This window comes from Rosa rugosa, chromosome 5, assembly GCF_958449725.1.
Source record: "Rosa rugosa chromosome 5, drRosRugo1.1, whole genome shotgun sequence".
NCBI classification, from domain to species: Eukaryota; Viridiplantae; Streptophyta; class Magnoliopsida; order Rosales; family Rosaceae; genus Rosa; species Rosa rugosa.
The window spans coordinates 16089762-16115952 of NC_084824.1; the positions used below are offsets into that span (position 1 = coordinate 16089762).

General features: G+C 39.4%; 2 protein-coding genes and 2 long non-coding RNA genes across 6 annotated transcripts; 2 read left to right on the plus strand and 2 right to left on the minus strand.

The window, feature by feature from the left end:
- The first annotated feature begins 1588 nt into the window (after window positions 1-1588).
- LOC133708391 (uncharacterized) lies at window positions 1589-3315 on the plus strand. Of its 2 annotated transcripts, none has more exons than XR_009845811.1 (5): window positions 1589-1924; window positions 2250-2363; window positions 2470-2610; window positions 2725-2814; window positions 3014-3315. It is a non-coding gene; the product is annotated as an uncharacterized LOC133708391 (long non-coding RNA). The 2 variants fall into 2 exon arrangements; XR_009845810.1 differs by having other exon boundaries at window positions 1591-1924; window positions 3067-3315.
- Window positions 3316-11020: 7705 nt separating this feature from the next.
- LOC133708228 (uncharacterized) lies at window positions 11021-12726 on the plus strand. Of its 2 annotated transcripts, XR_009845670.1 has the most exons (4): window positions 11021-11282; window positions 11436-11510; window positions 11737-12012; window positions 12474-12726. It is a non-coding gene; the product is annotated as an uncharacterized LOC133708228 (long non-coding RNA). The 2 variants fall into 2 exon arrangements; XR_009845669.1 differs by lacking the exon at window positions 12474-12726 and having other exon boundaries at window positions 11737-12432.
- A 5230-nt stretch (window positions 12727-17956) lies between these two features.
- LOC133712031 (major strawberry allergen Fra a 1.08-like) lies at window positions 17957-18439 on the minus strand. The gene has a single exon (XM_062138109.1). It carries the CDS (start codon window positions 18437-18439, stop codon window positions 17957-17959), a length of 483 nt encoding a protein of 160 aa, XP_061994093.1.
- A 3827-nt stretch (window positions 18440-22266) lies between these two features.
- LOC133711264 (major strawberry allergen Fra a 1-3-like) lies at window positions 22267-24602 on the minus strand. The gene is made up of 2 exons (XM_062137415.1): window positions 24477-24602; window positions 22267-22464 (listed from the first exon to the last, which is right to left on the minus strand). The coding sequence occupies exons 1-2, from the start codon at window positions 24600-24602 to the stop codon at window positions 22267-22269; spliced, it is 324 nt and encodes a 107-aa protein (XP_061993399.1).
- Window positions 24603-26191: the final 1589 nt, after the last annotated feature.

The window sequence follows — 26191 nt, forward strand, 5'->3', positions numbered from 1 at the left end:
GGTAACAAATCACAAATCCACGTACTAGGGTCCAACGTACTATACCCAAAGTACGGGAAAGCCGCAGCATACTAGGGTCCAACGTACTATACCCAAGTATGTATACTCAAAGTAAGCACCCTTCCTAAGAGTATAATAGTGCACTATCTGTAGGGACTAGGGCCCAGGCTTAACGTCTCATCACACCAAAACACATTTACCAGTAATTCACTTAAGCACGGGGTTGTAGAAATCACCCGGCTTCACAACTGTACTTCTCAGACATAATCAAATTCACAAAATACAATCTTTATGATTTATAGCTCGTATATATGTATATGTACACCCACATAAAGAGATATATTATTTCAAGACAAATATTTATTTCTTAAAATAATTTCCACATATTCACAATTGGGCATATAAAATAGCTTTCACACCACATGATCGACATTTCATTATTCAACAATGCGAGATTAATAGCTTGAATAATAACCAATCCATTCTCAATCATTTCATCACTCCAATCACACGTCAACCAATATATATATTCCACGTAAATATATATATATATATATATATATACGTAATTATCCGCTTAGGGATGACCACTAATACCAACTATAGTTCAAGCATAAAAATCGTTAAATTCATTTGTATATATGAAATCATTTTACTTACCTATATACCGTACTTGATCAAGTACATATGATTTAAAACAAATATTTATTCCATAATGATTTTCACACAATAGCGATAAAAATAAAGTAATTAAATCTATTCGGTTCGTAATATGAACCACGTGAGGTTTACTCACCTCTAATCCAGCTGCGTCTTCTTAACCGCTCCAACAACAATTTCCTGAATTGTCCGCCAAATCAATCCATCGATCACCTAATCCAATAATGATCTTAACTTAGCTAAAAACTCATAAATGTAATTTAAACGATAATCCAACGGACTGATTTGAAATTAAACGATGATCCAACGGTCGGATTCAAATTAAATGATGATCCAACGGTCGGATCGGAATTTAATGATGATCCAACGGTCGGATCCTCACGGATCGCCTTTAGGATCATCCTCCAAAATTATCACGAAGATTCAACGGTCAGATCTTCCTGAATCGCCCTTACTATCATCTCCACAAAATTATATGAAAATCCGACGGTCGGATGCTCACGAATCGTCTTCCGAATCACTATTTCTCAATTATACGAAGATCCAACTGTCGGATCTTCGCCCGTGACCACACAAAGTCATCGGGACAGTCATACGATCAACATATCAAAATTTGAAGCAAAACCGATGGTCGGATCTTCGCAGATCGTAAACCGAAGATAGAACGTAAAAACCGAAACTAAGGGTGGGCTCGCGAGACCGAAAACCGAAAAAAACCGCACCGATGCCCGAACCGAAGCCGAAAAAAACCGCACCGAAAAGCAAAAAACCGAACCGCACCGAATCTGATCGGTTCGGTTTTCGGTTTCGGCCAGGCCGAAATCGAACCGAACCGAAAAAACCGAACTTGAGGAAAACGACGTCGTTTTTTGTATATGTTATGTCAGAAACTCCGAAACCCTAAAAACCCAAGACTCGGTCTCAACTCTTGATCTCTCATTTCCGCCTCTCTTTCTCATTGAGACACTGACTCACTCTCTCTGTCTCTCAGTTCCCAGATTTAATCTCACTGACTCACTCTCGGAGATTATTGACTCCTCCCTCTCTCTCAGTCTCTCTGACCGCGTTTCGACCTCAGCCCGACCGCGTTTCGACCTCAGCCCCGACCTCCCTCTCTCTCTGTCCCGGATCCCGATCGCGTTTCGACCTCAGCCCCGACCTCCGAGTCTCGACCTCTCCCTCTCTCTCTGACCTCTGTCTTGATCACGGTTCAACCTCATCGATCTGGGCTTTTTGAGCAAAACCTCATCGATCTTCGTTTTGGGTAAGCTTCGTTTTAGTTCATCTCTCTCTACCTGTATTGCATTAGCTTCATCGATTCCTTGGTTCTGCTTTTGTGTATATGTAGATCGGGGATTGTTCTTCTTCAATTGCTTTTGATTAGGTTTGGTTTGGTCCTTTGGATTGAATTTTGTGTTGAAAGAATGCGAAAACCGAGAGAATGAGTTTTGATTATTAGGTCTATATTTTGTGATTTAGGGTGCATTGCTGTTCTTGTTAGTTTGTTTGCTTTTCGTGCTTATGCCTTGTGCGATTCTGAGCTAGTTTTGATGATTATGCATCGGGTGTTTGTTGTTTGTGTTGTTCAGGTTTTATTGTACTTTCGGCGTTTGATTTGGATATATTTGGATTTCGTTGGACTTGAGATTGAATTAGGTTGAATTTGGAGGTGTTTGAAGTTAAGGAGCTTCAATTCTCCTGAGGTAAGCTTCGTTTTGGGTTCTTCTGGAAAGATTTTCCTATATTAAAATCAGACATCGACTCTAAATTTCAATTTCCTTTTTATAACACTATATATCAATCTCTAAGGGTTTGAATTCAGTTGAGATTTGGTATCTGGGTAGCGGTCCATTTGGGATTGCTTTGTTGACTTGAGCATGGTGTAATTTAATCAAACTGCTGCCCTGCTGCCTTGATTTTGGGTTTGAAATATGGGGGGTTTGGAATAAGGTATTGATTTTGGGTTTGAAATGTGGATTTTTAGTTGCTTTTATACTAGGCTATATATTACTGTTTTTATATGCAGTAAGCTAATTGAAATTGCAACTCATTGAATTTGAATAGGAGTGATCAGTAGCAAACATTATGAAGAGGCAATCTAAATCTGCTGCTACTAGTTCCGATGCTAATCCGAAATCAACTTCTTCATCTCAGGTACCAATTTTGTTTCTTTTAAGTGCTGTCATTATTGCAGTTTCTGCCTTATGTTTTCTGCTGTCATTAGTGCAGTTTCTGTTTTGTGCTGTCATTATTGCAGTTTCTGCTGTTTGCAGTTTGATTTTTGCACTTTCTAACTGCAGTTTCTGTATTTTGTTTCTTATTCCAGTTTTCTGGATTTTGTTTTTGTTTGCAGTTTCTGTTGTGTGCGTAAAAACTGCAGTTTCAGTTTTCTGTTTCTTATTGCAGTTTCAGAAATTGGAGTAGTCGGAGCGGAATGTTACCTCCAAAGTCGAAGACTTCATCAGTTCATCTATCCGAGCTTGAGATCATGCCATTGTCCTCCTTCATATGTTGATGTTGGTTCTTTGTTTTTGTGATGTTTAATCTTGTAGTGAACTTATACATTTTTAATTTGTGAGGTTAGTGTTGATGTACCTATGGACTTTGGACTTTGGACTCTATATTTTTTTACCATTTCATATTGAAGTATTGAAGTATTGAACTTTGGACTCTATGTTGATGCTAGAAGTATGGAATTATATCAACTTCTCAAGTATATGGATTATGGACTATATCAATTGAATTATATGGACTATGAAGTATGGAATTATAGATTATTGTCTATTGAAATACAAAGCATGCATTAGTAAACTTGTAAACTTATTGTTATAGATTATTATTACAGGTTTGAAGAAACAAAAACTTCTTGAGTTACGATACAAAAGAAGTATATTTGGTAAAAATCTGTTTTTCTCAAAAAAAAAAAAAAAAAAAAAAAAAAAAAAAAAACCGAAACTGGGCCGAACCGAACCGAACGGTTCGGTTCGGTTTTCGGTGTCAACTTCTGAAAATGCAAAAACCGCACCGAACCGCACCGATTCTAAATTCGGTTCGGTTTTCGGTTTAGGCTCGGAACCGAACCCACCCCTAACCGAAACCCTAGCATGCATCAACTTTCTCCAAAATGACCTTATGCTATCAAAATGTTCGTATAAATGCGTAGATGAATAAAATGAAAACAGAACACGAAAATATGGCCGGACGCGCCGCCAGAAGACACTGGTCAACCGGTGGTCAACGGCGGCGATCAAAGCCTAAAGGGTCAACCACCTCCGATGGCAAAGTGACCAACTACAAACTGGTTCAAAATGAAGAGTTGATCAACTTTCATACCTGGAGCTAAGTCTGGTTTGGCCTAGATCGTCCTAGATCAAGCTTGGAAGTTGGATTAGTCTCGGCCGTCGATCACGTTTCCTGATTCAACCACAGCAGTCAAAGTTCATACCTTGATCTTTCACTCCACACTCAAAATCGTCAAGCAAGGATTATATGGGGATGATCAGGAGGAAGAGGATATCACGAAAATGGGGAGGATCGGCCTTGATAATGCCGGAAAAATCGAATTCCGGCCAGGTCACCGATCGGAGGCTGGGGTGCTCCGATCTCCGTCTGGGGACAGCTTCGGTGCAAGGGGGGACAATAGGGCGACTGGGCTCGGTAAGGCGAGCTGGTCTGTCCCGGGTCCAGTGCCGGAAGATGCCGGAGATAATTCCGGGTCGGGTCAAGGGTTCAGCCGGGTAGGGAGGAGAGAGAACGGAGAATTCCGGGGGCCAAAATGCAATTTTGAGAAAATTTCGTCCTTCCGAAAAATCAGAAAATTTCACATATTTATAGAAAATTCCCAAATTTCAAATATTCATAACTTATTCATACGAACTCCGAATATTGCGTTCCACATATACACGCGATCGTATCGACGAGCTCTAAAACTTTAATGAAGGAAATTTTCCGAAATTTTGAACGTATAAAAAGTCAACTTTCTTGACCCCCTAAAAAACGTTCGTTTTCGAAAATAAAATCGTTCGAACTAATTCCACAACTTCATCAAGCTTCGTACTCGCTCCTACTATTGTGAAATCATTTCTAAAAATCCATGGAATTTAATTTGAATTTTTCGGGGTATTACAGGTAAAGATTAAGCCTCAAGCTCCGCTGCAGAAGGAAAGCGTATAGGGTCTGAAGAGGCGTCATCGTTTCCCCAAAATGGATGACCATCAATCTCTGCATCCTGAAAAGATAGGAAAAGAACAATTCAAGTTCTAAAAAAAAAAAAAACTGACATAAGTCCAAAAAAGGGTTACCTCATTATGTTGCAGCATCGGTTGTGAAGAAGTTGGAATGTCACCAAGAAAGTCAGTATTAAGAGTGAACTCAGCATTGAGATCACAATAAGTAAGGCCAAGACTGGTGTCAATTTTCCGACGCTTAAAGTGCACTTCACTATTATTGCTACCACTACTTCCACTACGCCTTCTTTCTTTGATGACAGGTCTTTTCAACTTAGGTGGATGAGCCAAAGCAACTTGAGAGTCTAAAGAGTCTCCATCATCTTCTAGAGTGTTGAGCGGATGAGTCTGACAATCACTACTAGGAAGCAGAGTCCTATTAGGAGGCACAGGGACGTTGGTGCTACATTCAACTTCATAAGGAATCACATCTTTGTGATGAGGCGGTGTTGCACGGGTGACGTTCTTATCTTCTTTTGCTTTTAGAGTCTTGTGCAGTGGTCCACTAGTAGGTGCTACTTTCATTGCCTTCACTGGTGCAGAACGGTAAACTTTAGACCACCAATCGACATAGTCTCGGGTAACCATGTACTTCGTGATAGCACTCTGGATCGGCAACGTGACTACGCACTTGGTGTTCCTTCTGGTACAAGAATCCCAATGCTTATAAATCAAAGCCAATACGCTGGTGCGAATGTCATTCTTAAGGCTGCCAGGAATGTCTTGGACAAAACCAAATTGTCGACTGAACCGATGTGGACTGTATGGCTGAATGACTCGTCGGTTATCCTGTCTGAGAGAAAGATACCCGGATCGAAGGCTGATGAGATATATGAGGTCTAAATGGGAGATGTTATCGCGGTTGATAATCACCCTGCTCTTCGAAAATACCCTGGCAAATGCATCCATCCTCACATTGTCACATGCATTGAACAAAGAAAGTGCATGTGAGTCCCCACAATGTTTAGCTGAAAATTCTCCAGAGAAGCGAACCATACGGGGCCTTAGGTCATTGGGAAGTGGAGATTGAAAGTGGGTGCCAAAGTACTCTGCTAGCCATGCATAAATATAATGAAAAGGAAGAACAGCCGAGGAGTTACCTGGATCGCTGGAAACAAAAATCTCGCCTAAACCCTGATAGATGCTGGCTAGCACTGGAACCGCTAGGCAAAACTGTACACCCTGTGACATTTTGCTGGCAACTTTGAATACTCCCGGACGAATCAAACCAGTGTCGTCTCTGGGTAAAACAAACAGGCACAACCAACAAGCAAGAAAGGCAGCCAAATAGGTGGGCTCTATATCATCACCCTCCATGCCTAAGTCATCAAATACTGCAAGATCTGCAGAAGTTCGTTGTCGGATCTTATGGATCTTGCCAGATGGATTAAACGCATTTGGGGGCGGATCTCTTTTGTTCCTTTGGCTTTTGTTTGGAGGCCTCTTATAGCGCAGAGCTCCTCTATACAAGTATCGTATCCATGAAGTTATCTTCACTTTCTGCCTTTGACCTTCCTTGCAAAGTTTGTGGTAGGCGAGAAACAAGTAGCGGCAGCTCTGTTGACCCCCTTTGCTCGTCGCAGAAAGCTCTTCAGCAGCTGGAACCACCTCATCATAAAACCGTCCGACAATGGCAAACCTCCAAGTTGGTCCAAATCCTAGAGGCAGATGGACATTTCCCCGCTAGAAGTGTGGAGGGTATTTGTCATGGGGCACCAGTACTCGCAGAAAGCCCGTATGACAGCTGCAACACAGTCATAGCTGAATAGTGAGGCGAATATCGCTCGATAGAGACCGGCCTCCCGAGTAAGCTTGCCATTCCTGCTTAAGATATCTTCTACCCATTCCCAGTAGAACTCTGTGTAAGAGAAGACCCCGTTTGCTCGAAATGCACTGCTCCATTGCATATACGATCGCTAAGAAGCGTGAATGGAGTCTGAGGAGTGCTCTAATCATGATGCGAGGACTTCAGCAACAGTACATGCGAGTTTTGTTGGTCTCTGCCAGATCTCGGTTGTCGAAACATAGCTAGTTGGCGAGGTACCACATGAGTCCGCTGGAGGATTTGAGCTGAAGGATCATAAGGAGGGACATCAATCGCTTGAGGCCCAGTCAACGATGGATGCACCTACAGAGTAGTGCCATCACTTTGAGTGTCCTCCGGATCCTCGAGGATGGTGATTGTCCCTTTCTTGAAGCACTTGAAGAAAGCCATGACCACAAAAAGATGGGAAGCGCGATCACAAGTGCCTGACGATGTACGCAGCCTAACCGCTTTTAGTGGACCCTACCATGCACAAAAGTGGAGGAATCCAAGTGCTTAGGACGTCCGCGTTCTTCTCTTCGTGAACCACCAAGTACGCAAAGCCTAACGTTCCGCTACTTAGTTAGCTTGATAGTTTCCGAAGGACTGGAAATGCAGCTCATGAATGTGGTTAATGCATATCTCTATGGGGATCTTGATTCAGAGATATATATGAAAGTGCCTAATAGCCTTACAGTACCCAAGTCAAGTGACTCTAAACCACGAAGTGCGTTTGCAATTAGGTTGAAACGCTCACTTTACGGATTGAAACAATCCAGACGGATGTGGTATACCCGTCTAAGAGACTACTTGATTGGGAAGGGATATAAGAACGATGAATTATGCCCCTGCGTATTCATAAAGAAAACAAGTTCTGGATTTGCAATTGTAGTAGTATATGTCGATGATATGAACATAATAGGTACTCTTGATGAAATAAGAGAAACCGCGAGCTACTTGAAATCCGAATTTGAGATGAAGGATCTTGGGTAAACTCGATTCTGTCTAGGCCTTGAACTAGAACACCTAGTTTGTGGAATACTAATCCACCAGTCTGCGTATGTCCAAAAGTTAGGGGATATAACATGGACAAAGCGCATCCTGCTAGCACTCCCATGATCGGTCGGAGTTTGGATGCAAGGAAATATCCATTTCGTCCAAAGGAAGATGACGAAGAGGTGTTGGGAGCTGAAATTCCCTATCTAAGTGCAATAGGCGCATTATTGTACTTAGCCCAATGTACTCGACCAGACATTGCATTCTCAGTGAACTTGTTAGCTAAAGTTAGCTCAGCGCCAACGCAGCGTCACTGGAATGGTATCAAGAACATTTTCCAATACCTAAAAGGAACCAATGACTTGGGATTGTTCTTTCCCTACAGAGAGATAAAATGGACTGCAGATGGAACTGCAATCCCTAAAGGAAATGTTTATGGCGAAAGCGCCACTCACTACACCGAAACGTCAAATGACGTTTTGGTTGGTTTTGCTGATGATGGGTACCTCTCTGACCCACATGAAGCTCGTTCCCAAACTGGTTATGTATTTACCATTGGGAACACAGCGATATCTTGGAGATCAACCAAGTAAACCCTTGTGGCTACCTCCTCGAACCACTTAGAGATCATTACTCTACATGAGGCGGTTCGTGAGTGTATATGGTTAAGAGCTATCATTACACATATTCGAGGGACTAGTGGTTTGAGTTCTACCACTGAAGAGTCTACTTGCATTTATGAAGATAATGCAGCTTGCATCGAACAAATGAAGCTAGGATATATATCAAGGGTGAATAATACAAAACACATATCGCCAAAGTTTTTCTACAATCAGCAACAACATGCCCTCCTCAAGATTCAAGTGAATCAAGTAAGGTCTGAGGAGAATGTGGCAGGTTTGTTCACCAAATCATTGCCCAAGGCCATATTTGAGAAACATGTGAAAAACATAGGAATGCAAAGACTTTCCAAGCCCTCTTGATTAATGTAAGGATCAGGGGGAGGTGTAGACGCCAGGGGGAGTCTAACACACACATGTCACCCTCAAATATAAAAGGTACGTTGTGCTCTTTTCCTTCGACCAAGGTGGATTTTTTGTCCCACAGGGTTTTTATTGTTACTTGGCAAAGTTTTTAGTGAGGCAACAACTCATGCACCATTTAGTCTTTGACTTGGCACAAGGGGGAGTGTTACAGTAAAAGCACATTATGTGCCTTCGTCAAAGTAATTAACGAATAGGGAATCAAGGATTACAAATCACAGCTCAATCAGTATTTAGTATCATTATTGTAATTGATATTTTTGTTGTAATTCTATCCCTATATAAAGGGACTATGAAATGAAATGAGTAGACCAATTTCAATTCTCATTTTACTTTTACAAAACTAGAATTTTAAAAATGAAATAGCAGTCATTCTATTTATTATTTAAGAAACAAACATGGAATAATTTCATGTGTAATGTATATACATATATAAAAGCACAAATCAATTAAAAAACACCAGCGAGATCAAAGAATGAAGTGATGATGAGAAGAAATAGGAGTGAAAGTTGTGTGACTTTTTTTTCTTTTTGGTCCGGGAAAGTTGTGTGACTGTAGGCCTCATCATATGGCCCTTGGGCCCTAAGCCCGCCCGGCCCTTCCATTAGGGCGGGCCGACCCGACCCTTTCTCAAATAGGGCAGGGTGTGGGTCATACAAATGAAGCCTGGCCCTACCCTACTGCCCAGCTAGACCCTTAAAGCCCGGCCCTAACTCAGCCCTAAAATTTATACATAGAAACGGGAATATATATGATCTGTTATCTGTCTTAGAAAATGGGTATGTTATGTGACTAAGTGTTGACTGTCAATCTGTCCTAAACCCAATTATTTATTAATGTACTACATGAGGCCCATTTTTCCTGGCCCGAGTCCAAGTCTAAATCCTCCAAAACCTAGCCAAGGCTCGACCTCGACCTATACTCTCCAGTCTCCAATCTGAGCGTCGCTTAGACCCTTCCCGATCCGCCGCTCAGTAGCAGACTAGCAGGAGGCAGAACTAGCACAAACCCGGGCGCTCTCTTCTTCTCTATTCCAGATCCCCAATCTCCTCCAAAACCCTAATCCACCAAATTCCAAAACATCCCCAAACTCGATTCCTATTCAGGAACTTCAGCAAATGACCAAATCGATATCAATTGCTCAGCCAAATTGAGCGATGCCGTCGAGGAGAGGAGTCGATTCGTCTCACCGGCTTCTTGGGTTTTTGATACCATCTCAGACCCCCGCTTTCACTAGCGCCACCACCGACGGTAACGCAACCTATCACTTGGGGGCAATCGAGCTCGCACTTTGAAGGAGGGCTTCGATCCGGACAACAAAGACACCGCAATGCCTTGGCTTGTGAAGAACCTTGGCCGCTTATCTTTTCTTGGACATTCTGTTCATCCGACCACCGCCCATGCTTGGACGACAGCGATGGCCAGTTTTTGACGACCGAATGGTCTTCATCTGCTCGCTTGCTGTTGGGTTTGAGGCAGAGTGCTTTGAAATATATGTATGTGTATGTTGCTGTACTGAAAATCTAAATAGGTCCAAGTTATTTTGAGCTTTTCTCTCTTTATTACATAGAGGTTTGAACTCTTGTCTTGAATATATGATTTTAGGATTATGGCTACCATCAGTTGCGAGTGTAGGCTAAGCTTGTGTATATCTATTCGGGTGCATTCACCTTTGTGTCAGTTCTAAAACCTGCACTCACTACTAGAAAAATTGGATATAAGGACATCAAATAAGGACACATAATTTTTATAGTGTCCTTGAAGGTTTTTAAGGACACACATCATTGAATTGAAATTTTAAAAGGGAGGAAGAGTGTTTCAACGACACATGGACATCTTTAATGCTGTGTCCTTAAATTCATTCGGGCCCAATTCGCGTTTTCCCTCCCAAAATTTCACTTCCCTCCTCTCCCAATTTTCAACTTCCCCCTTCAATTGAAACCCACCAGAAGAAAACAGATGTTGTCTCATTTATTCTATTTCCATTTTTTAGTAGTATAGAATACTGCACAGAGACTTCTTCTTCGATCTCCTTCCGATAAGCTTTTCTGCAAAGCCTCTGCCACTCGCCCCAATCTCATGCACACCTCACTTCTGTTCCCTCCTCCGCGACTTCGTTGGATGCCTTCACAGCCTCCACCCCCTCACCGGCGGCCTCAGGCCGCTCAGGTAGAACCGAATCCTCGCCGGCGCCAGCGGACGACAGCATCCGCTGTCACGGTTCTTGATTAAAGCGTCTCTCGATTCTCACTAGATTCTGGTGTTCGTCGCAGTGGTGACACGTTCTCAGCGGTGTCCGTGGTGTACTTCAATCAGTCATTGAAGCCGAAGAAGATGAATCAAAGAGAGGTTAGCGGTGAAGTTCCGGTCGAAGATCAGAGTATTGATTTGTTGCTTTGAAGGATGAGATTAGAGATCTATTGAAGTTATCATCTCTGTTATAAAGTACCTTTAATTGTTTGTTGAAATCTATTGGTAGTTTGTTATAAACTCATCCCCAAATTTCAGTTACGTGATTTGAAGGAAGCGAAAGAAGAGGTTGCTAAGTACAAGGTGAGGATACTCGATTGATTTTTTTCCCCCTTAATGTTTTTTTTTATTATTTTATTTTATTTATATAATTTGTTTGATATGTTCAGTGTGTATTGACCTTGGATTGTGTTACGATTATGGATATGAATCTTGTTTTGGTTTTGTGGTTTGCAGATTGATGAGAATGTTCAGAAGGAAACCATAAACCACAAATCCTTGAGGCATCCAAATATTGTCAGGTTCAAAGAGGTAATCAGCTAGTATTGAGTTAATTGTGTGCGTACAGGCACTTTGGAGTATGTATGGTGTGTTTGAGTGTTCCAGCTTGTTATTGTGGTGTTTTAACAACCATATTACACTAATCTTATGTAAAGATAACTCCAAGATGATAATTATCAAACTCAAAGTGAGCACCAAGGAGCTAATATAAGGCAGTCTTGAGATGAATGCTTGAAGTATACTTGTTTTGCTGCAGGTCTTGTTGACTCCAAGTCATTTAGCTATTGTCATGGAATATGCAGCTGGTGGTGAGCTATTTGAGAGGATATATAGTGCTGGTAGATTTAGTGAAGCTGAGGTTAGTTCCTCGGTTTACATGTTAGATAGAATCATTACGTTTTTCTGCATATAGGAATTAGTTATTTAGAAGTTGTTGATTCATGAGTATCTGTTGACTGCAATTCCTCCACACAGCAGGTGTTGATTTTTCTTCCAGCAGCTGATATGTGGAGTCAGCTACTGTCAGTCCATGGTAAATTATATTTGATGCAGATACATTATGAAATGGTTTCCTTGTTTAAAATAATATTGCTTCTTTTCTCACGTTAACCTCTTATACATTACAATTACTTTATAGTCTGTTGCTCTCTTACTTAATGTTAAAAAATTAGACACTTTGAGGCTGTGGTTATATCTAAGTGGGGATTTTGAGTTCAGGTATGTAATGCTGCCTATTTGGATATTGTTTATTTAGCACAAGATAAATCAGTACTGACTGCTGCATTCCATTGGTATGCAACAGATCTCCCATTTTCCTTTCTAGGAGCAAATGATTATATATGGTTTACATGCTCTATCCAAATTTTTAGGCTTTCAAATTTGCTGGACTCGGTTTTTCTGTAGGCGTCATTTGTTAGAATTTCTTAAATTACTTGTGTAAAATTAATTAGTTGTAAACGTGACTAGTGATTGAAATCTCATTTATAATGCTAGGCCTCATCCAAATGAATGTTCTGGAAGTGATCTTGATGGAGATATTTACTTTGTTTGCTGGGACCCCGAGTTGATTCCTTGCAATCAAATCCAACCTATGGATTATACCCCAGCACCAACTATAGAGATGGATCATGATGTCACAATTGAGGTATTACTTTGACTAATCATATGTTGTGTTAAACTGAGAATTTCTTCAACTATAAGTTGGATTTTTATTTTTTATTATTTGGTCTTCCAATTAAGATATTTAAGTGCCAATGATTACTCGTCTTTCCCTCCCTCCCTTCCTCCCCTTTTCTGGAGTGCCAGTATATACTAAAATAGTGCTAAATGGAATTTTCCCAGTTGCTTTTGACCATTAAATTTAAGAGTCTTACCTTTGCTTTCGCTCTTTATTCTTGATTATATATATCATAATTGATAGTAGAAAGTCTTTGACAGCAAACATGTTCCATAAGCAAGGGGGAGATCAATTGGAGCAAGCTGCTGAGGCCCATGATACTGCAAAAGCCACCTAATAAGCTTGAGGTAGGGGAAAAAATGTTTTTAAGCTATTGGGATTATGTTTCTCTTAAAGAAAATTCATTTGGTGATTTTGTTAAACTGTTTGAATGCATTGATCACTTGGTATGGCACAATTTCTCTTTTTCGATATTGAGTGAAAAAAAGAGGCTACTTTATATTGTGATTTATGCTTGCAGTGCCCAGTTTACTTCTTTGTTAATCGGATGCAATTGCATGCTCTGTTTCCATACTCCAAAGTTGCATCAAAGTACCCTTCAAGGTTTCTCACAAAGTAATTTTTACCAAAATAAACCAACTTTTAAATTTAAAACTTCATATTGAGATTAAAAACAGCTTTGCTGAATTTCTGAGGAAGCTACTGATCTGTTAACTTCGAGCTCTGTGTAACCCTACTTACTGATCTCCAAATGTCCTGAATTTTTGACATGTTCTTGTCCTATTAGCTAACAATTGATGTGGAAACTTTCATGTTATTTGGACACTCAGTGAATATTTGGTGAATTTTCTAAATCAACTGTGCAGCTGCGTTTGTTTCTAAGAAACCTGACAGTTCAGTCAGTTTGCATCCATCTTTTACCTTACTTCTCAAACTCCGATTAGCTTGAAATTTTAGTATGTTGTACCTTGAGACGTCTGCCTTCATTCTGGAAAATTTCAACTATTGTTGCACAAATGAATTTTTAGTAAGTCCCCGAAGCTGAACTTCATTGGACTTGTTGTCTTTGCAGGTATTACTTGTTTTGGATGGTATGAATTGAGTTATATATGTAGCAGCAGCAGCAGCAGCTAGTGCTTTGAATTAGGTAGTTAGCAGGTTGATGGATATATCCAAGATGCATGAAGTAAAATAGTTAGCATTCTGGTATGAATAAGTTATATATGTACGCAGCATTCAGCTTTGAATTAAATTGGTCGAAACAATGGTAGTACTACATTCTAGATCTTGGACTTGTGGTGTTTGTAGGTTAATTACTTGTTTTGGATCCTGGACATGTATTAATGGATGGTCTCTAAATATATAAGGATTTCTTGTTGGCAATTTTGATAATGTATTTTCAAATGGATTTAATGATTCCATTTCCAGAACTTTAAGGACATAATATATGTGTTCTAGTATGGAAAACAGGACACCTATTGAAATGTATATTTGTGTCCTCATATGAATGTAAGGACTGTTTCCAGATATTTGAGGACACAATTTGTGTGTTATTGTATAAAAAAGAGGACACATTTCAGAGTGCATTTTTTGTGTCCTCTTATAGATTTAAGGACTCTATTTCTAGAGCTTTTAGGACCCAATTTATGTGTCCTTGTATAAAATAGAGGACACGTTTGATAGTGTGTTTTTTGTGTCCTCTCATAGATTTAAGGACTCCATTTTAGAACTTTAAGGACACAATTCATGTGTCCTTACATAGAAAAGAGGACACATATTAGGTAATATAAGGATGCAACTTAGGTGTCCTCTTATACATATGAAGACACCACATCCAAAGCTATTAGGACACATAAACCGTGTCCTCGTATAGATAAGAGGACACATTTTCCGTGTCCTTGTTTGGGACTTACAATGAATCCCGGATAGGTCCTCGTATGTATTAGAGGACACGGTTTTAACGTCCTTAAATCCTGTTTTTTTAGTAGTGACTATTGTGTTATGTTTTCATGTTCATTGAGATTGATACGATTAGATATTCCTAGTTATATGCTTCTCAACTGTTTGATGTTATTCCTTACTAGACAATTAATATGAATACGTTGTGGCCTTGTGGGGTGGGTGTTATTGCATTTCATGATTCATATCTCAGTTAATTGGCCTTGTTATACTTGTGTGTTATTGGGTCTGATGCTTCAGATTTATTTGTGTGAACTGAAATATGTGTCCAGTTCCTAAATTTTTTGTATGGTTTGTGCAGGTTCTTTGTTTGGTTGCCATGAAAAAGCTTATTTGTCCTCTTGATATTAGTAAGAGATGAAGGAGAGTTGCAAGTGTTAAATCAAACCATGCTTCAATTTTTGTATCAAAGATTACAAATTTTTGTGAATTGATGAAGACTTGATCAGTTCTTGTATGAAACACTGCTTTAGTTTCTGTAGCCCCGTGCTTCAGTGCAATTTCAATTTCAATTAGAAAACTTGATCAGTGAGAATGTGAGTTTGAGTTTACGTGAGATTTATAGTTATTTGTAATTAACTCAGGTTCTGAAATTAAGTATTCCGTTTTTTTTTCTTTTTTTAGTTAGCAAAATTTGGTTTTATGTGAGTTAAACAAAAGCCCGGCCCGACCCTATTCGAAAAGGCTGGCCCGGCCCGGCCCTTTTGGCCCTTGCGGAATGGGCCTTGAGGGCAGGTAAGGGCTTGCATTTTGAAGCCTTGGCCCGGCCCTAAGATTTGTTGACTTGGTCAAAGCCCAGCCCGACCCTACCCTAAGCCCTAAAATTTAGGGTAGGGCTGGCCCTAGCCCGGCCCATGATGAGGCCTATGTGACTGTGTAGAATGAAGATTGAAGATTGAAGATTTAGGAATATAGATATGAACAGTTAAAATGTAGCTTGTTATGCAAAATAAATTCATGTGAATGAAAATTAACTGTACGAAAAAAGCATAGGACTACAAAATAAAACTTCTTTATTTTTAGACATTTAAAAATACAAATAAATAATATTGTCAATGTCAACTGATCGAATTCAAATTGTGTTAACATAATTGATTTTTTTTACGATTGTAATTCAAGTTGCCTGAGATCGATTACTAGTAACTAAAAATCTCATTGTTGAAATTGTTTTTCTATGAAGAACGAGAGAAAATTCTCTCGAAACCCTAGCGCCGCCGCCTTCGGTGTGCTACTACCATGGAAGTTCTCGGCACCTCCGATCTTTCGTTCGCCTTTGTGTACGTGTCTCATGGCTGATCGATTTCCTTCTCGACATGGAGGATGGCGTGGCTGGTGGTGGTTGACAGGGTTCTTGGACCATGACCTCGCCGTGGACGGCTCCGTGATCGCTCTTTGCAACCAAGGGAGGAGATCTGCACTGTGGATCAGGTGGCATCATTGGTTGTTGATGGCGGAACTGGGCCATTGGTTCTCTGGTGGATTATCGTGTTACAGTCAACGGTGACGTCGCTGGTGTGGACAGAGATGGTGGCGAACGTGGTTTTCGTGGAGATGTCATTGGGCGGAGGCGGGTTTTTAGTTTGGTGGAGGCTCTGCCGCGGGCTTCGCTGGGTTGAAGTTGACCGACTGCCAGAGACGTCGGAGCTGCAGAACTAGCTGGTGGGGGTGCCCAAAGATAGTTGGGTGTCCAGATCAAATCTGACCAGTTTGTGGGTTGCCTTTGGGCCTAATTCAGGACTATCTTTTGGCTTGGTTTCTCCAAGGGGTTGAATGGGCCTCTAACTAGGCCTCAAGTCATGAAGTTAGTTTCTGGGACTGAGTTTGGGCCTAGAATCCTTATAGTTGCCTAGATGGCTTCTTTAGAATAATGTCTATGCTAGTGAAGGAGTCTCTATGAGCCTCTGTAGAAGTATCTGGTTTCACCGTACCACAATTGCGTGCTCGGCGCGTGAAGTTAGGTAAAATAGATTTCCTACAAGGCGAGATTGTTTTGTTGGCATAGACTACTCTGAGCAATGATTGTTAAAACAGAGTAGTCTTTATTGTACTATTCTTATCTATGAAACAGGGGCATACTACTGGTATGTACCATTTACTTAAAAAAAAAAAATTAATGGCAATTAAAAATTTATATATATATATACCGAGCCGTTCGAGAGCGGACGTCCGCAACCCAGAAAAAGTGCGGACGTCGCTCCTCCGGCCTAGATAGAGCGTCGACGGCGCGGCGCAGCTTGCTGTATGGACGCCCAGGGTCTGCGATCGGGTGGAGTCGCCGACGACCGTTTTGCAGCTCTGCTCAGAACCTGCAGTTGCAGGTGAGGTGGCTGCCCAGAAACCGGCAACCCCGACCTCGTCCGACCTCGATCGCTGCCCAGAAGAGGTCTAGGACGCCTCCGGCCTCCCTCCGGCCAGCCCCGCGCAGCCGTCACCTCCTGGAACCGCCTGCTATGTCGACGTCCGCACTTTAGCGAAAGTGCGGACATCCGCCTGTGATCGGGCCTATATATATATATAGATTTTATCCAGAGCGTAGTTCCGCTTTGAAATTACGGAGTGAACTTCGAGTTTTGGATCCTTTTAGGTCGCATATCCACATCTCGACCATTCAGTTTTTAGGCACTAGTGTATAGATCATCTCTGCACAAATTGATGATCGTTAAGGTATCTAACTCGCTTAAACCAATCGACGAACTGAATCTGTCAAACCTGAACCGTACTAGCTTGAAGGCAGTTATCAATGCCTTAACGATCATCAATTTGGCTAAAAATTTGCAAAAATGATCTATACACTAGTGCCTAAAAAATGAACGGTCGGGATGTGGATATGCGACCTAAAAGCGACCAAAAACTTGAAGTTCACTCTGTAATTTCAAAGCGGAACTCCGCTCTAGATAGGATATGTATATATATATATATATATATATAGAGAGAGAGGGCTTCCACTAAGGGATCCATTTTTTTGGTCTTTTATAGGGATAGGCATTATACTAACTTTTAGATCATATTTTCACATCTTAACCGTTCAGTTTTTAGGTCCTAATGTATAGATCACTTTTGCAAATTTTCAGCCAAATTGGTGATCGTTAAGGCATCCAAAACTGCAATTTACCATTATATATATATGGCGACCATATATGCATGCACATTGAGTTTGAAGACACAATTAAATGTGTATTGTTTTCTTTATTGAGATTGAAATCATATACGTACAAGTAAAGCACTCAATCAAATTAAATAGCTTGACAGATCGGAAAGATGAACCAAAATTAAAGCCACAGAAACATAGAAATGAGGACGCATAGGTTTGCCTCTAGCAGCGGGTATCGTAGAGAGAGGCTTAATTGTAGGCCTCAGGGTTGGATAGAAGGTGACTCTCAATGATCTTGAATAGACCAGCGGCTCTTTTTTTTCCGGCCTTGACATGCTCTTCCTTGATCTCAACGTCACCCTTGGTGTGGTAGTTGCTGGTGCTCTTACTGAAGGAGCCTCCATCGGAAGATGCCACCAACTTAGTCTCGTAGGAGATCTTCTCAATTTTGTCTGAGATAGCATCTCCTTCGATCATGCTGTACTTGTACACAAAGTTCTCTCTGTCAATTCCGTCAATCTGATGCTTCACATAGCTGTATTCACTTCCTTCACCGAGATTGATCTTCTTGATAGTTCCAACTCCTCCATCACCTTCAAGAATCTCGGCACTCTTAACTGCTTGGGGAGCAATCTTGGGGATGAGGTTGTCGGTGTCAAGGACAAAGGCCTTGAACAGCCTACCCGGTGGGATGACAGAGGTGAACTCAGATTCATAAGTGAAGACACCCATGATGGCTTAATAAGTTAATGATTTGATAAAAGAAACAAGTAAAATGTACGTGGAAGAAGTGAAGATAATCGATATTGATCGAAGGTATGAGATGTGGGAAAGTATGAGCACTTGAGGTGGTATTTGTAACCTTTTGAGGAAGGAGAGTATGGACGTTTTTTTTTTGGATCTTTCAGTTGCTGCATGTTGAATGTTGCTTATATTCCAGAAATGTGAAAATAAGGGATATAATTTTCAATTTTATACATCAATATTTTAGTCAAGTCATCCTAGCTAGTTTGAAATTCTGGAAGTACATATATAGTTATATACTGGTAGTCAAGTACGGACAGCCTCAGGGGAACTGTGAAATTAACTTAGACGTTAGAAGCCGACCCAGTACCCACTTGATTTCAAGTAGTAGCTAATCCTCCTACTACACCTCAGTAATTTTAATATACTGTTCTACCAAAGTTACAAATGGAGAGTTTCTTTGAGATCCTACAAGTTAATTCAAAATGTGGTACTCAATTTTCTTGCAGAAGTAAAAGAAAGTGACACCAATTACCAGGTACAAGACTAGCCAGAGAATAATTAATAAGTAGCTTACAGCAAGGAAAAATAAATAATTAGATTCAAAAATGGCAGCCAGAATTGTACTCCCATTATTTGTCACTTAGAAAATATTAATTTCCATTGACATGCACTTTGTTAAAATATATGTATGAAGGCAGGATATATGCCTCATCCCCAATGGCGGAGTTAGGATTTTAAAATAGGGTGGGCTAAAAAAAAAAAAAAATTCTTAAAAGTTTACTAATGCTTTTATATTATTTTTTTTTCTTAAGTTTTACAAGTAATATGTTTTATTCTTTTCTTAAATTAAACTACATTATATATTAAATACATATTAAATAATCAAATAGCTAAATGATCCAAAAAATCAAAATTATAACTTGTGATAGAAATTTGATAACAAAAGTTTAAGACAAAAGAACACACCTACTCAAATTGTACCCCGCGCCCTTGAATAGAAGCAAAAATCTTTAATTATTGAATATGTATTATAATTCTCAGTTGACTCTTTTTCAAACCTAATTTACCAAAAAAAAAAAACACAAATTTTTTATGCGACTATGCCTCTTAAAGCATAATACAAAATAAAATCAAATCAAATACATCAAGCAAATAAATAACATATCTATACTATTATTAAGAGAAGAGGCTTTGTTAGCCAAAATTGAAAATTTTGACAGATTTAACCCTGAAAGATTAAAAAACTTTGAGAATAAATTAAATTAGAAGGATAAATAAGACAATTATAAAATATATTTTTATTAAGAAAATTAAAAAGAAATGATTCCACAACCCCCACTTCTCTCTCCCATTATTTTCTCTCTGCAATAACTACCAGTGAATCTACTTCTTCTGCAATAACTACCCACCTTTTAAAAAAAAAAAAAAACAAAATTTTTTCGTATGGCTAGTGTATGACTAAAACAAGAAAAGAAATAACATATGGGTTAAGTTTAGAAATTTGAGGCGGGCTAATTTTTAATATTTAATCTGTTAAACCATAATTAAGCTACAAATTTATGTTTTTTCAAAATCTAAGGTGGGCTATAGCCCAACGGAGCCCGTGTGTAGCTACGCCTTTGCTCATCCCCCTTTGACCGCAACAACTAACAACTTAGAGAACTGAAAAGCATGATTTCATTTATATAATGGAGCCAGCTGACACTATAATACCACAGACTTGCCTGAACTCCTTTGTCATCAACACGGTAAGACACTTCACGCAATATGTACCTTAACTTTACTTCCGTTAACAAAGTAACACTAATACCTTCGTCAATGACACTGAGGTTGGAACTGTACTCCCTAAGGACAGTGTCAATGTGTCATTGACATAGAGATTACTTTGTATTGACACATGATTATTCGACAAAGATTACTTTTTGTACGGCTACTATGTGATTGAGGGCCACGCTATAGTTGAGACTTGAGAAGATCGATCTCTTATTATGAGATTAACTTGGTGGCATCTGCAGATAAAGGTTCCAATAGAAGGAGCACCAGAAAATTCCAGTGCAAAGATGAGGCTGAGGAAGAGCATGTCAAGGCCGCTGGATTGTTCAAAAGATCATTCATGAGATCAATTGTTGGCCGACCTTGACACCTACGTAAAATTTCTAATCTTCATGTTAATTAAGAGATATATATATATATATATATATATATATATATATATATATATATATAAATTTCTTTTTTTTCATTCTCGTGTGAACAAAACAGAACTCGGCTTGCATTTGGAGGTACACTTGCATTCTCATCACTGAATTGTGCTTGTGTATGTTGACTCTTTGGTAGATAATGATTTTGTATGTGAAGTTTGGGATAATGGGTTGTGCATGCAAGATGTTTGAGTGCACTCTTAACTGCCAAAACAAGTTTGAGTGTTATGATTTTTGAATAGCTCATATTTGTGTGTACTGCATGGCTAGGAGATATGGACAATGCAAGTAGATCTAATTGAATAGCTGATAAGATTTTTGGGCACATTAACATGAAGTAAGAAACAAAGACATTAACTTGGGTTTGTATTGTATTCGGACTTATGATTTCTTAACAGGTCTGGTGTGATGGAAAATGGAGCAAGAAGATGGTACTATATTGGTTCCTGGAGACATAATTAGCATCAAACTTGGTGATATTGTTCCAGCTCATGCATGTCTTCTTCTTGAAGGAGATCTTCTGAAGTTTGATCAGGTAACTCGATATATGATGAGTATGTAATGTCATTGGGATACCATGTTACATATCGTGTTAAGAAAACTTGCAGAACCATGTGAATTTGTTGACGTTAGAAACATAAATCATGCAGTTGAACGATTCTGGCATCACTTCATACTAACCTGGTTAGTTAGGCAGTTGCTTATGAATGATAGATACATGGGTAACCCTCATACATGCAGTGTGTTCTGCAATTAGTCTTATAATGCAATAGTCATACTCCTTACTTAGTCTTGCTCGTCGTTAGATGATGACATCTTGGTGCTGGTTCATTTCTTTACCCTCTTTACTAGTACACTACATGAAGACATAATATCAATCTATTTAATTTGGCATTGCAGGGCTTTGTTCATCTGGGATTACAAACATGCCTCCCAATAGTTCCCATTGTCCTTATAGGTACCCATCGAGCATGGAGGAAGGGTAGCTTACGCGTTCGACCAACACCTCTAAATATAAAGTATCTTTCTCCAATAAGAACTGATGATTGGACAGCTGACAAATTGATGAATACATTAAAATGTTACATGACTTGTATGTCCAACGCCTCCCAGACTCACAAAGGCCTCTTGCATTAGCATAATCCACAAATGGTACCAAATCATAGTCTTGGACCTTGTTGTATATTTCTTTGTAATCGTCATTCAATTCTTTATAGTCCATTGTTAAATACCCTTTGAAATGTAGCTAAAAGTTGGTATGGACGGTTAGGAGATGATGCTAACCTCCAATTACATTTATTGAGAAGTTGGAACCTGTTTACAAAGTGTACATTATCTTGTTTTGTTTATGAAATATAGTAACAAGTACTCAAAATTATGTATTTTTGTAGCATTTTTAGCATTTATGACAATTTTGGTAATTATATCCAGCCATATCACTTTTTACTTGTAACTTACCGAACACTCAGAAATTGCTTTTCATTCTCATAGCACTTTTAAAAACAGTTTATCATACACTCAACTGCTTCTTCTTACAACAATACTAAAAGTGCGCGCTTCTTCTCGCAACAATATCAAAAGCGCATATTCTCAAAGCACAGCAATGCCAAACTAGGCTTTAGTCTCGTAGGAGACCTTCTCAATTTTGTCCGAGATAGCATCTCCATCAATCATGCTGTACTTATACACAAAGTTGTCTTTGTCAATTCCATCAATCTGATGCTTCACATAGTTGTATTCACTTCCTTCACCGAGGTTGATCTTCTTGATGGTTCCAACTCCTCCATCACCTTCAAGAATCTCAGCACTCTTAACCAAGGTTTTAAATATCGGTATTTTCATATCTATCGGTACTTTGAAAAAGGGAGATATCGGATATATCGGGGATACAGCGTACGAAAATATCGTTTTTGAAAAAAGTCAATTTATTAGAAATTTAGAACTACATATAAGTACATATAAATGTCAACTTCATCTACATCCAAAAAGAGACTCTAGGCGGTTGAAAAGCCGCTCGCTGGTCTACGAAAATGCAATAATCAGACCAAGACATATGACCCATATAGTGCGAATTGTAGTGATGAACATGATAGTTATAGATCTCTTTAGAGCTGCTGACTGTTTCCCCTATAAGGGGATAATAAGGATGAACCCAACTAGATGACTGATCATATACTTCTCCATATTGATTATATCCATAAGCATCATAACCAAATTGATTGTTGCCTTCATGAGATTCATTTGAGATCCCACTGCGCTCTGTGCCTAAACTGATAGAGTCAAAACTTAAGGCAATTGAAGAAACATCAGATGAGGTACTTTGATCATCAGTTGCACCTTTAGTCCTCCTCCCATATCGGGTCTTCTCTTGAGCACCATGACCAGCTGTTCTCACTCCGTGGTCTTCATCTTGGGTGGCATGATCAAAATTACCTTCACAGGTAAATTGGAATCCTCCATCCACAGAAGATTGTCCATATTCATATCTTTCACCTCCACCACCTGTTCCGCTTCCACCATCTCCAACATCATCAGAACTATCTGGAGTTGCTGTACCACCCCACACATCATCACTATATGAATTATCTTCTGGGTTTTTAACAACTTCTTCAGATAAGACTCTCTCTACGTTGATTCCAGCATTAGTTGCAGTTTCTACAACTTGTGGAAGAGGTCTTCCAGCTTCATCATCGAGGTGTGCAGGCATAATCCAATCATGAAGTGGATCAATGCCATTATCAAGCAGCTCGCTTGCAACATGAAGTAGATCTATATAGTTGTTTTCATTGACCACATTATTCTTTGCCTGTTTATCTCGCAGCCGCAGCTTCATGTTGTAGTAGCAGTATACAAGCTTTTCCAACTTCTGATATGCCAAACGGTTCCTTTGCTTGGTATGAATAATAGCAAATGTACTCCAATTTCTCTCACACGCAGAAGAAGAAGCCGTTTGTGCCAAAATACGCATTGCAATTTTCTGCATGTTTGGTGCAGAATACCCACATTGTGTCCACCAATCAGCTGTAAAGCTACTATAATGAGTTACTGCTATAATAGATCAACATTTTCTATTAAAGAAATTATGTGTGTGTGTATGTGTGTGTTTTAATGTATACATATACGGATATACCACAAAAATTTCAGGTTTAAGACACAGACTACACAGTAGCTTCGTTATTCCTCACTTTTTCAAGATGCATAGCCAAAATTTAATGTTCCGTACTCTGCACTCTCTTCTCATCATGTCATCCATATATGGTTCCTTGACTTCCTTCTGCAATGTCATTTGGCCTCATTTGAATAATTGAACCTTTATGGCTTTATCTTCTTTCTATTATTCAACTACAGAGTTACAAACTACATACAGAGTTACAGAAATAGTCACAGACTACACAGTACCAAATCTCTCCTCACACAGATTTGCATTTAGACTTTTAGAGAATTACTTCTCACCCAAAATCGCCTTGAGGGTATTTATCCAATTCTCCTCACCTAGATTCGCCTTGAGGGGATTTTTCACTCACCTAGATTCACCTTGAGGGGATTTCTCCTCACTCAAATTTGCCTTTAGGAAATCTCTCTTCACACAGATTTTTATTTAGAGAATTACTGAGTTTTTTTTTTTTACCTCAAATTTTACAAATATTTCTTCACTTTATCGGGATATATCGCAAATATCTAATATATCGGGGATATTTGACGATATCGGAGAAATTTCGCAGAAACGGTGACAGATAAGATATTTACCCCCTAGATATATCGGTCCGTCGAAAAAAGGAGATATCGGGGGATATATCAGAAATATCGCAGAGATTTAGAACCTTGCTCTTAACAGCTTGGGAGAAATCTTGGGGAATGAGGTTGTCGGCGTCAAGGACAAAGGCCTTGAACAACCTAGCTGGTGGAATGACAGAGGTGAACTCAGATTCGTAAGTGAAGACACCCATGATTACTTAAGTTAATGACTCGATGAAAGAAAACAAGTCAAATGTATGTGGAAGAAGTGTAGATAATCGATGTTGATCGGAGGTTGATGTGGAAAAGTGTGAGCACTTGATGTCGTGCTATTTATAGGCTTATAGCCTTGGAGAAAGGAGAGTATGGACATGTTTTTGAATTTTTCAGTTGCTGTTAATATCACATATGAAAATTGAAATTAATTAGGTGATTGATTATTTACTATATACTAAAGTTCAATTACTGTTCATTTAACAGTAAAAAATAGTAGAATGTCGGTTCTGCCCTTGCTCGGTCTGTTCGTTTAGCAGTAAAATGGCGGTTCTGCCCCCGAGTTGTATGTTGAACTGTTGAAGTAAAAAGGCTTGAGTTTTTGTAGTGTGTTCTGGAAGCCTCCATCGAGTGCAGCCAGATACAAACGGTTCGTTCTACTTTCAGTTTTGTTCTCGGATACAGACACAGCGTGAAGAAAGAAGTCGCAGATATCGATCTTCATCGTTTCACAGTATCAAGTGCTGGATTTGTTTTCTTGTACATACATCTAAAGCCGGATCCCTGTTCCTAGCACTGTTCATTTAACTGTTCATAAACACTGTTCATTTTGAATTGGCGGTTTTGCCCTTTATGTGGAAGTTTGTCATTCTTCTACACCCTTCTTATGCGATCATTTTTTAGGGTGGCGGTTTTAGAATAGAAGAGACTGGAGCAGTGGAAGGCGATAGGAGATATTATACTGTTGGAATCGAGAGAGCTGGAGAAGAAGTTAGTCAACATTACGTTTGGATCGATCTTGAGAGCTTCACCATCGAAGATATTGTTTCCCAGATTTCTATGTTTTTTTTCATTTTGATTGGGATTTTTGTTGCGGTTAGGTTTGTATTGATATGGGTTTCGATGTTTTAGGGGTGTTGTTTGTCCTCGACCTTGGGATTCGAGTGATTGATTGGAAGAGGTTCAAGGTGAGGTTTTGATAGAGAACCTGAAGGTGAGGCTGCATCTGATGAGCCGTACAAGTCCCATTTTCCAGTGTGTTGCCCAGATCCTCAAGGTCAAAGTAAACATTTTTTTCACCATACTTGGCCACCACAGCACCACTGCTACCCAACAGACACAACAACACATAAAAAATAAGCTCAAAATGAGAAGAAAATTAAACCTTTGTTCTTCTGCATGCATTGTGCTTTAGGTTTTGCGTATCATTTGTGCATATTGAAGTATCTCTGAGAACCAAAACTTTTTTGACACTCTCAGAGGGAAAGGTTAGACTGGAAACAAATAGAAGAGGTTTGGATTTTAATCTCATTTATGTTTGTTGTTGTTTAGAAATTGTGACAAATATTTTGGTATGCAAATATTCATTTTGGATTTCTCTGAAGGGGATAGTATTGAGGAAGTAGGGATTTAGACCTTCTTGGCTCATTTCTGATTATTGATGACCTTTGTTGGGGCAGTCTCTACAAGTAGTCCTCCTAACTATATTACTGGAATTCTCTGATAAATGTTGTGTGTTGTAGGGTTCTATAATTGCTTCAATTGGGTTATCTTCTCAGGAGGTATTTCCACAGAGCATTGGGTTATA